This window comes from Mytilus galloprovincialis, chromosome 10, assembly GCF_965363235.1.
Source record: "Mytilus galloprovincialis chromosome 10, xbMytGall1.hap1.1, whole genome shotgun sequence".
In the NCBI taxonomy this organism is placed as follows: Eukaryota; Metazoa; Mollusca; class Bivalvia; order Mytilida; family Mytilidae; genus Mytilus; species Mytilus galloprovincialis.
The window spans coordinates 674,295-686,701 of NC_134847.1; the positions used below are offsets into that span (position 1 = coordinate 674,295).

At 31.4% G+C, this 12,407-nt stretch overlaps 2 protein-coding genes across 4 annotated transcripts in view; one reads left to right on the forward strand and one right to left on the reverse strand.

Annotated features, from left to right (window-relative positions):
- LOC143049629 (catalase-like) overlaps window positions 1-12,407 on the forward strand; it is a 157,015-nt gene that overhangs the window by 18,593 nt on the left and 126,015 nt on the right. The gene's annotated exons all lie outside the window — the stretch shown is intronic.
- LOC143049622 (uncharacterized) overlaps window positions 7,219-12,407 on the reverse strand; it is a 49,216-nt gene continuing 44,027 nt past the window's right edge. For all 3 annotated transcript variants that reach the window (XM_076223217.1, XM_076223216.1, XM_076223218.1), the window contains exons 22-26: window positions 11,937-12,085; window positions 11,037-11,185; window positions 10,010-10,107; window positions 9,046-9,184; window positions 7,219-7,469 (exon numbers count right to left, since the gene is read on the reverse strand). In XM_076223217.1, coding sequence (XP_076079332.1) covers window positions 7,390-7,469; window positions 9,046-9,184; window positions 10,010-10,107; window positions 11,037-11,185; window positions 11,937-12,085 — 615 coding nt within the window. In that variant the 3' untranslated portion in view covers window positions 7,219-7,389. The remainder of the gene's footprint in view (window positions 7,470-9,045; window positions 9,185-10,009; window positions 10,108-11,036; window positions 11,186-11,936; window positions 12,086-12,407) is intronic.

The following is a 12,407-nucleotide window of genomic DNA, read 5'->3' on the forward strand; positions in this document are numbered from 1 at the left end:
TTGATTTATACATATTTTATTGAAGAAAAATATTATCTACTCAGATGCACAGAAAAACGAGGACGAAAGTTTGAATTCGGGATCAATAAATGTTGCATTTTTTTATTTAATAACTGTATGCTCTTAAGTATATATAATAATACATGTTCACTACCCAAAATAAATCTCATCTAACTAAGTTGTTCAAATTTCACATGATGGCATAGAAGATGTGATTTATTTGACAACGAGACAACTCTCCACCAGAGACCACTTAAATAAGAAGCCTTCAACAAAAAGGACAACCAATATTGCAAAGCAAGCTATAAATGTACCGAAATGACAAATCTATCACAACTCAAACTAGAAAAAAATAACGATCTCCTAATTTGGAAGTGTGGCGGGTTTGTTTTGTGTGCGCGAAAACCCTCCTCTTAACTTAGACAGTGGTGTCATTAAAAAACATAAGAAATAAAAATCAGTTGAGAAAATAAAAATAAAAAAAGGACTGAACACCAAGAAAATTCAAAAACGGAAAGTCCCTTGTGAAATGACAAATTCAAAAGCTCTAACACATCAAAAATCAAATGAATGGAAAACAACTGTCAAAACGGTTTTGGTTTTAGTATGAAATGTTTTGAATTTGATATATTAATTGACGTCACTAAAAGTAAACTGGCAACTACCTAAAATTGTAAATATGCACATGTGAATAAATTAAATCTATTCCACACCCATATTTTCTATATATATATATATATATATATATATATAACTCGTCTAAACATCAACCCAACAATGTTAGATCTGTAAATTTGCTTTCGCAAATTTTTGGTTCTTCCCTCGCCGGGATTCGAACCCATGCTACTGTGATATCGTGACACCAAATCGCCTGCACTGCAGTCGTCCCGCTAGACCACACGACCACCTGGGCTCTCAAAAAAAAGAGCTTTCGCTGGCCGTGTGTTACCTTTCCACGTCAGTTTTAATCTAGCGGCGTACAGCAGTACATGATATATAAGGCATGAAGATGTTATTGTTACAGATCAGCTAAATTATCTATAGTAAAGGATCCTACAAATGAATGTAAGATACAGTCACAGAAAATAATTATATTTATAAGTACGTCTGAGTCAGTGACAACTCTACAACAGATGTATCCATCGGATCGCCATCAATGATGGTGATACATGGCTGTGTACATAATGTATATACAACTCGTCTAAACATCAACCCAACAATGTTAGATCTGTAAATTTGCTTTCGCAAATTTTTGGTTCTTCCCTCGCCGGGATTCGAACCCATGCTACTGTGATATCGTGACACCAAATCGCCTGCACTGCAGTCGTCCCGCTAGACCACACGACCACCTGGGCTCTCAAAAAAAAGAGCTTTCGCTGGCCGTGTGTTACCTTTCCACGTCAGTTTTAATCTAGCGGCGTACAGCAGTACATGATATATAAGGCATGAAGATGTTATTGTTACAGATCAGCTAAATTATCTATAGTAAAGGATCCTACAAATGAATGTAAGATACAGTCACAGAAAATAATTATATTTATAAGTACGTCTGAGTCATATATATCACTTTTTTGCTCTCATTTTAAGTGGTCTCTTAAAACAGGGTTTCTCAGTACGATTTTATTTTATATAAATGAATAACTAAAACAAGCTGCTATTGTGCATTGCTACTCTTGATCAAGTATTAAATAAGATAGATTTAATTCTACTTCACAATATTAATATGTGTACGTTCCCCTCATGATGAAATATATAAATGCAGCATCCTCAAAAGTATTTATAAAGCAATATTTGTGTAGGCGCTTTATCTGGGCGTTAAAAAAGTACTTTATTTCAATTAATATTGTTTATTTACTCGATTCAACATTGACGATTCTCAATATAAAATACAAATGAACGTTTGATATTTATAACTTTCTTTCACAAATACGAAACTACCTTAAAAAGAGACGAAAAATACCAAAGGGACAGTCAAACTTATAAATCGAAAATAAACTGACAACTCCATGGCTAAAAATGAAAAAGACAAACAGACAAACACTGGTACACATGACACAACATAGAAAACTAAAGAATAAGCAACACGAACCACTCCAAAAACTAGGGGTGATCTCAGGTGCTCCGGATAGTCAATATAACAACCTAGCATCGATTTCATGGCATGATGGTTGATGCATACACAGGAGGGAGTCTCCATTAGGGGTGGTGGGGTTTTGATTTAGGATTCCGCTTATTCTTTTGTTAGATTTCCGTTTTCTGCTTATTATTGTAATGATAACCTTGTAATTTCATGCCCGCCTTCGTTTTCCGTTTTCCCTATTAATAATCTTACTTTAAGCGTTTGAATATAAGCTTTTGTTTGAGCTTTTGATTTTGCCATTGGATTAGGGACTTTCCGTCTTGAGTTTTACCCGGAGTTCGGTATTTTTGTGATTTCCCTTTTTTTCACGTAGGCGTTTCAGGCTTACAAAAAAATCGGTAAATTCCGGCATCACTCTTAGACCCAAATTACAACCACGTGGAAGCAGACGCATTCGGTCTCTTTCCATTTAGACTTCGTTTGATTCCTTCAGTGTGTTTTTCCTGCCTTGATTATTTTCTTCCTCATCAATTGACGAGGTTTGAACATCTGTACACTACTGTTGCTTTAATTATCTTAGTACATGTCTTATATGAGAAAATATCTCTTTGTTTAAATTTATCTCATATATAGACGAAAAATGTGGCCACAGTCGGAGAACACCTGGTCAACTCACTCCTTAGTCAGATTCCCATCCGGACACTTAACGACGCTACTTTTGATTTGCTGTTTTTAATTTACTTCTTGTCTAGTAAGAACAAAATGCATTAACGTTAACCTGATGAGGTTTGTACCGTTTTCTCACTGATGAGTCTTTTAAAGACGAAACGCGCGTCTGGCGTAAATATAAAATTTCAATCCTGGTATATATGATGAGTTTATTTACTACCACTGGGCGGATGCCACTGTTGGTGGAGTTTTAACTCCCCGACGGTATCGCCAGCCCAGTAGTCATCCCTTTCTGTTTTGACTTGAGTTATCATTGATATGTTCATAATTATGAAATAACTGTTACTTTTTTTACGAATTTTTGAAATACTAAGGCTTTTCTACCTCAGGAAAAGATAACCTTAGCTGTATTTGGTAAAACTTTTAGGATGAGTTTATTTGCTTGAATTAATATACCCTGTATGATTTAAAAAAAAACAAATACCTAAGTCGTTCTCATGATGTTATATATATTTGTTATTCTCGTGGGATTTTGTCTATATGTGTTACATTTTAGTGTTATGTCGTTGTTCTCCTCTTATATTTAATGCGTTTCCCTCGGTTTTAGTTTGTTATCCCGATTTTGTTTTTTGTCCATGGATTTATGAGTTTTGAACAGCGGTATACTACTGTTGCCTTTATTCATGATTTGAAATAGATCGGATCATATATGTTTGTTATTTCGTTTCCACTTAATTTATACCATTATTTATTCTATTAATCTATTTTCTATTAATAATGAATCGTTGTAATTGTTTGGCTTTATAAATATTTTGATATGAGCGTAACTGATGAGTCTTATGTAGACGAAACGCGCGTCTGGCGTACTAAATTATAATCCTGGTATCTTTGATAACTATTACGAGTCTGGTTGATTTTAGTAGATTTTCAGATTTTCTTCTCAGTTACACAATTTTCAACAAGTAGATTATTCTTGTTGTGATATTATCAGCCAAGTGTCGATAGACAGTTCTTTTATTTTGAATTATGACGTTTTTGTGATGCCCATCTGATGGTACATCGTTTTAAAACAAAAAATCCTATTCTAATCCGAATCAAACAATAATGTATACATCCATCGAAAGAAAGACAACTGGAGGATTATTTTAAGTACATCACATATGAAAATAAAAATATCACCTAGTTACAAAAATACAAACTACAAAAATGAAAAACTACCAGTAGCAAAAATGGAATAAAAAAAACAGAAAAATCGGAACGAGAGACACATATATCTGGAGAAAGAAGAAATTAAAAAGAGAAAAGAATGATATAAATAAAATAAAAAACTTTTTCATAAATATTTTGTGTTTTTCATTATGTCTCAGGAATGGAAACTTATTTCATAGCATTCTATATCATTCTTCTAGACATTTGGCCTAATGATTTCAACGTAGTCTTATTTTAAAAAATAGAAAAATTAAAAGAATAAAAATAACAACAAATTGGACAACATTCAATGATTAAAAATGACGTATTCGGTCTGATTCAAATTATTAGAATTTTGAAAATATAACATAAAAAGTAAAATAACAAATATATCGAACTCAAAGGAAAATCTAAACGGAAAGACTCTTAACAATTGACAAAATCAAAAGCTCAAACACATCAAATGAATGGAAGACTTCTGTCATATTCCTGACCTAATTCAGGCATTTCCTTATGTAGAAAATGGTTGATTAAATGTGGTTTTACCGATAGCTTAAACACACATTTGTATGATAGTCGTATAAAATTCCCTTATATTGACAATTTGTAAACAAAATACACACACAATTAATTTTCTACATATAATTATATATATATTATGAAATATGTGGATAATGAAATAGTCTGAGAAAACTTTCATTTTCTTTTGAAAGGGAGTGCAAAAGTTTTTTTCACATAGCCATAGATTATATTTTTACGGAAAGTCCATGGCCACCATTTACATTTAATACTGTTGATGTTCTAATCCCAATGACGAGCTGGATGTTAAACTTTTTGCCAATTTCGAAGATTAAAATTCTTCAAAGATGAAAATATCGTATGTTGTTTGTGGAGGAGGGTGGATAAATTTATTTCCCAACGTATATATGGAATAACAGATACACATGGTGATCCTAAATTCAGGTATTTTTTCAAAAGATAGAAAAAGCAGATTTTCATGTATAACGAGAATTATTTAAATCAATAAGACAATTTATAATCTAAACTTATTCAAAGTTTAAATAGATAGCATTTCTTTTATCTTCAAACTAGTTATTTTGGAATGAGAATGATGATGCATGAACTTACAAATAACTTCAAATATAGATTTTAAAATTTGTAATAGCAATTCTTAAACCTTTATATACTCCAACCACAACAATAAGTATATCCCAGCTTTTTGTTAACCATTTCAATTTGTTAAAGGCATTTAATCTCAATCGTATGATAACACCACAATTCATGCATTGCATTTGAGTTCAGAATGTCATCTAAAATCTTATTTTTCAACCATAAGTCACACGATTTCAGAAATTCTTGGTCTATGTAGTAAGTAATGTTTACCATTGAAACACATATACTTGATTGCATTGTGCATGTTACTGTTGATGATCATATTTCTTACTCGTATATGCCCTCCTGGGGTCCTAAATTGGTAAATAAAAATATTCTATTCTATATTCTGTTGTATACCAGAACTATCGTCATTATTTTTAATTTCTTTTTTATATGTTTATCGCTTATCTTTAATAAACTAAACGAGGATGTAAAGACCTTTATCAAACCCATAGCCCAAAATGAACCGGAACGATAAAAAAGCAGGTTTCTAAAATTTAGTACACCAACAACGGTACATGTATCAAACCATGAATCATGTAACCAATTAGTATTTACAATTTACATTTATGGTCAGGTTTTCATCATTGGATTACTCATTTGTGAAATTCAATTGTGTCCGGAAATAGAAATAATAATCATAAACATGCATATTACATAATGTTCACTTAGACACGCTGTGTAATAATCTTTAAGAAATTTAAACTAATTAGTTTTTTGTCGAATTCAGTATATTAGTAAGCAAAAATACATCAGACTTCGAGATTGCACAGAATATTTCTTATAAAATGGAGGACTGTCTATATGTAAATCTTAAATGGGAAACGATCTTTAAACAACTCCTTGATTAGAAGTGCAAAGTCTCAATATGTTTGCACGTTTTCTGGGTTGAAAAGAGATAAACAAATTTTAAAAGATGATGATGAAAATTCTTAAATCTGAAAATATGAGGAAAGATTCATAAATCAATTTATATCTGTGAAGTGTAAATGAAATTAAATTGAGTTTGTATTTTTTTTAACTTGACGGGCAATATTACTTTAATCAACTCAATAACTGCATGTGAATGATTTTAATCGCTTGCAATCTATTGTTGAAATATCTGAGATTTAGGGTAAAAACTGTAGAAAGTATTGATTACACAAAACTGGTACGGTCTTCTTTAATAAAAAATAAAATAACAAAAATACCCAACTCCGAGGAAAATTCAAAACGGAAAGTGCGTAGTAAAATGGTAAAAGCCAAACACATCAAAAGAATGAATAACAACTGTCATATTCTTGACTTGGTTAAGTCATTTTCTTATGTTGGAAATGGTGGTTTAAACTTGGTTAATATCGCTAGATTAACCTCTCCCTCTTTGTGTGAACAAAAAAACCCAGACATTATAGGCAAAAATGTCAAGAATAGGGGTACAGCAGTGTGTTGTTATAACATAAACGGTACCAATTTTACTGTAGCATGTCAGCATGTGGACAATAAAAATTGCAGGATATTTAATATTTGACTTGAAAATTCAAAACTTACTAAGGAATTAGAGCTGATAAACCAAAAGAGTAGGATGTATTGACAAAGCCTGCAACGAATCAGAGCTATGCATGAAAGAGAATTATTTCTTAATTTAAATTTCTCAAAAATTAGACTACAGCAAATATTGATGCAAAATTTCAGACGTTATTGGAAAAACCTGGAAATTACTGAAAGGATTCAACAAAATAGAAAACAATAATTGGTTAAACAAGGGAGGTACCCATGTTTCTCAGCCCGACAATCCCAAACTGCAATCCAAACAATCTTTTAATTTATTTTGGTACATAAACCAGGCCATTAGTTTTTCTCGTTTAAATTGTTTTACATTTGTCAATTCTAGGCCTTTTATAGATGAATATGCTGTATGGGTTTTACTCATTGGGGTACAGTGATCTTACTATAGTTGTTTATTTCTGTGTCATTTGGTCTTTTGTAGAAAGTTGTCTTATTGGCAATCATACTTAATCTTCTTATATTTAGATATGATCTTGTCTGTCTGTCATCGGCTTGTGGATTTTTTTTTTCGACCCTTCTCATGCCTCTTCATATTTTCCTTTCTTGTGTATATTAATGAGAAATGCCATCACAAATACAAGTTGCAGTTTCGTACTTTATTCTTATAAAACATTGATTTATGTGGTGTTATTTTATTTCCAGTTATATAAGAAAGAAAGCACTTTTGTACTTCTTAATTGTCATTACAATATCCGACACCACATTCCTTTAACGCTGTTAATTAACTGTGGTTAAGCTCTTCAAATTAAAATTTAAATGGTTTCCAGAGTTACACCAAATGCAAGCGTCAATGTCAGCATCCATACCACTGAGTTTAGACTACAACCTCCACCTACAAATGTAGAAAGCAGAATATAGATTTAATCAGGCGAACTTTCATGATAGTTGAAAGTTTCGTTATCTTGCATTTAAAAGTTGCAAACAATAAATAAATTTACGATTTATTTTTGAATTTGGAAAATGTTCCAAGAGCTCCAATAGCATTATATACAGGCCAATTGCCCCTGGTGTGTGTTACTTAAATTTCTGCTTTTTTGTATAGGACTATTAATGTGGGCTACAACATTTAAGCTGTGGGCTACCATTGCCAAAGTCTATCCCTGAAACTACTTTCTTAATTCTAAACTCCTGTTTACTCCCGTTAATATTTATGTATTTATATGTTTTCGATAAAAAAAAATTAAAAAAAATTCCCTGTGTTGCATTGATCTAAGTTATTTCAAAAACCGGTTTATTGTAGTTTATATGTCTGATCTGTACATTTTTATTTGACAATTCGATCTAAACAAATTTGGTATTAAGGATGTACACCTCTGAGGAGCCCAAAATTTCTAGAATTAAACTTTTTTTCTTAACCTGATTTTTTGGGTTATCAAGACTGTAACAAAATAATTGGTGAAGAAAAAATCATATGGTGGCGCACTTTTGTTTTGCTACGGCCCTTTGAAAATGCCATATTTTTATGATTTTCTCATTTTTCATCGATTTTACCTATTTTTGGGCTATTATCGTGAAAAAAAATCACAGTTCCACAAATAAACTTTTTATCATACTTTCTATAAAGATGAAGTGGACCAATCTGAATAAATTTTACTTAAAAAAACTATAGGTAGGTGTTTAATACATGTATAAGAAAGTTTTATCATATTTAGACGTTTTTTTGTTTAAAATTTACCATGCTGTCAATTTTCTATTTTTGTAAATAAAGGCAACAGTAGTATACCGTGATTTTTCTCAGTTTTAAGAACATAATGTATATTATTTATACTTTTTTGTTATAAATAATTGAAAAAATAAGAAATTTGAAAAGACCAAAATGATATGGGATGTACATGATTAATGTAAAATAATTTTTTGTATCCCTCACCCATTTTCTCAAAATTTTGGCTAAAAATACTGACTTGATTAGTCGTAAAATTTGAAAACTGGATTACTCAAAAACCGTTCGTTGTAAATACACAATTTTTTCACAGAGTTATGTTTGATTATAATATCTTAAAAATTCATTGATATTTTTCACTTGTATCACATGATTTTGAAATAATTTAAGAACGAGATTTCAACGAGACTGAACGAGACTGAAAAGCGAGAAGAATACATCCTTAAACAACACATGATGGAAATATCAACACGGATTGAATCTATAAGTTATAACCTTAAGATTCTTTAATGTATAAATTGAATTGGTATGGTGAGCTAATAAATTTATATACAACACTAGTTGTCAATTGTATCTTATAATTAATCAAAAAGGCATTAACGTTCTATATAGTTAAATGCCTTCCAATCTCCATACATTTGATTTTGGAATAATCCTTGAGATTTTTCTTTAAAGAATGAGGCAATCATTATAGAGATGTATAATTTAAGAACAAAGTATTAAATAAAGAATATATAACCAAACTTACTAGGTCCATCAGAGAAACTGGTTCCTGCTGCTGTTTGCAAACTAATAAATTGATCATGTGAAAGCTGGGAACGTTGTTCTGAAGTTGTTGCCTCTGCTTGAGCAGGACTGAAATTCTGTAGTTGTTCACTTGTAAAAGACTAAAATAAATAAATGATGTTTTTTTCTTTTGTCTCAAAATTTATCATATAGACTATAGCAAATTTAAACTCATTATCCTATATTCTAAAGAAAAGATAATGCTTTTTTATGATTTTTATGATTAATGTTTCCATTTACGGAACGGCATCAGATGTGTACACCTACAGCTCCACTTGTAAATGAAGACCATTTTATGCTGTCATACGTCAATTCATGTTAGTCTGTTGTACATGCAGTGAAAAACTACGTCCAATTGTGGACATTGACTCAGAAATAGATCAATTTGGATTGAAATATTTGCCATAATAATGTATGCAAGCGCCCCCTCCCATAGAGGTGTAAACAACACCAAATAAGAATAAACTATAAATCATAATTCATAAGCCTGGGCGCATCATATCGGTACAAAGCCGAAAAAATATTCACTTTAATTTTTTACCTTTTCTTTTCATGACAAAAATATCTATCAGTTATATATCTACATTCTTCTACTTCGAAACAATCCATATAATAGTATTACCTTCATGGCTTCAACTGGGAAATAACTGATCATATTCGGATCAATGCTGTCAATCTGTCCAGGACTCAAGGCTTACCTTAATGGCTTCAACTAGGAAATAACTGATCATATTCGGATCAATCCTGTCAATCTGTCCAGGACTTAATGCTTACCTTCATGGCTTCAACTGGGAAATAACTGATCATATTCGGATCAATCCTGTCAATCTGTCCAGGACTTAATGCTTACCTTCATGGCTTCAACTGGGAAATGACTGATCATATTCGGATCAATGCTGTCAATCTGTCCAGGACTTAAGGCTTACCTTCATGGCTTCAACTGGGAAATAACTGATCATATTCGGATCCATGCTGTCAATCTGTCCAGGACTTAATGCAGATATTTCGCTCACACTAAGTGCACCTATAATATAGAACAAACTATGTAGATTTATACAAATTATAGATATGAGGGTTTGTTTGTAATTTAATGTGTATGTCTATTGTTCACATGTGCTTTACTATCTAACGTATTTGTTTATACATATATATTCTCTGTAACTATGTAATTTGTAGTTCATGAGAAATGAAACTTATTCAGACATAGTATAATGTAAATAAGAACAAGTTTTAATGTCAACTTTTTCTGATTAATATAATTAGTAAAATTATAAGTAGTGTGGTTGGAATTAAACGTCATAAATATAACCTTAATATTAAAAAAAAAAGTTTGACTTGTAATGCTTTGTGTACGCACCTGAAACACTATAGCTAATTTAAAGTACTAATCTGTATTTTCCATTTTGTTTATTACACAAAAACTAATCAAAAGATTCTATGATTTGTACGTCAGATGCGAGTTTCATCTCTATAATGCTGACAACATATAACATATAAAAACAAGCACTATACCTCCCGTTAGGAGATTCGTATCAAACCATCAAAAAATATATGAGAAGAACCTAACCCGTATCATGACAACAACTGGTTTTAGAATAAATGTGTTTATTTCCAACACAAAGACCCTATGAGTGAATCAATATTACTTCCAAAAGATGCCATATTAAATAACTTGAAAACAGCATCGTAATCAAAACCCTTTCAAAAAATTCTGTAAAAAGGTTTGGTTAGCTTGGAAGTCCCCCAAAATGTATCAAAAAAGGCAATTTATACCTTGATGAAATAGCATGCTACTTATGATACATGTCGAACACACATACATTCTTGAAAGCCCAAATGACATCATTAGAATCAAAATTGAATAAGAAAAAAAAATGCTGCATGATCATAGATTCTAAATATCACCGAAAACTCTGTATTGAGTTCTTTATCATAACTAGGAAAATTACAAACCTATTAAAATGCCGGCTGTTGAAACTGTCGACTCGTCCCACTGTGAAATGTCATCCCCAAATGCGTCTACATTCTTTGCTAATCCAGCGAAAGCTTGCAGTTGAGTATCACTGCAATGTGTCAAACCACCCACAGCTTCTGCAGAGTCCCTGTCAAAATATATGTCTTTAGATATATTCGTTGCTTGAGCATATAGTAGGCCTTGAAAATCCATTCCGCTCTTCACAAATTAAGTTTGATTATGACTTAAACAAAAGTTTGTATCTATTTTGTAGATAAAGCTCTGTTCAATGATGTTTTCCATCTTTCAAATGAGCATGGGGAATAGTGTTAAGAGTAGAAAAAAACTAGGTTTTGATATTACCACAAAATTGAAATAAACGTGATTAAAAATTTAGTAGCTTTTTACAATTTTTATAATCAACATCTGATTGACACTGCGAGATGATTATACTGTATACATCTCCACAATATTTCAACAAGCAGTCTATTCAATGTTTTACTGTAGAAAGAATGATTGTAAGAATGTTATAAAGATGTTAAGTCAAACATCTTTACGACCCGACTAATAATATATCGTCCTTTAAAACGATTTTTCTTTGAGTAAGTTTAAATATCCAGTATAAGTTAAAACGAATGATGTAGGATTAGTTTTAATTTTACAGTTTCAATTTATGTTCCTTCCATGATCTTTAGTTAGAGATTGCAAATAATAATTTTTTGCATATACACACACACTATATTACCATAGTATTTTCAAAACATCTTTGTTTCAATCAAGACTTCTGATCAATTTTGATGGAAAAATACAAAAGAAATTGTAGTTCTCATATAAAATTATCTCATTCAAATTTAATTCATATAAGCTCAATGGATTCAATATAAATAAAACTGTCTTACATATATACAACTGGTGAGATTGTGTCTATTTCAGTTGAAAGCATTCCACAAATAAAGTTTCCTAATGCTGTCAATTCTGTACTGGATAAATTACTTGCTGGCAATCCGTTCTTTACGTTTGTCATAAACACAGTATAGGCAGACCTTTTCTAAAATTATTTTTGATATCAATGTTAAAAATATGATAACTAATAAAATAACAAACTCCGAAGGAAATTCAAAACTATCATCAATAAAATTGAGAATGGAAATCGGGAATGTGTCAAAGAGACAACAACCCGACCATAGAAAAAACAACAGCAGAAGGTCACCAACAGGTCTTCAATGTAGCGAGAAATTCCCGCACCTGGAGGCGTCCTTCAGCTGGCCCCTAAACAAATATATACCAGTTCAGTGATAATGAACGCCATACTAATTTCCAAATTGTACACAAGAAACTAAAATTAAAATAATACAAGACTAACAAAGGCC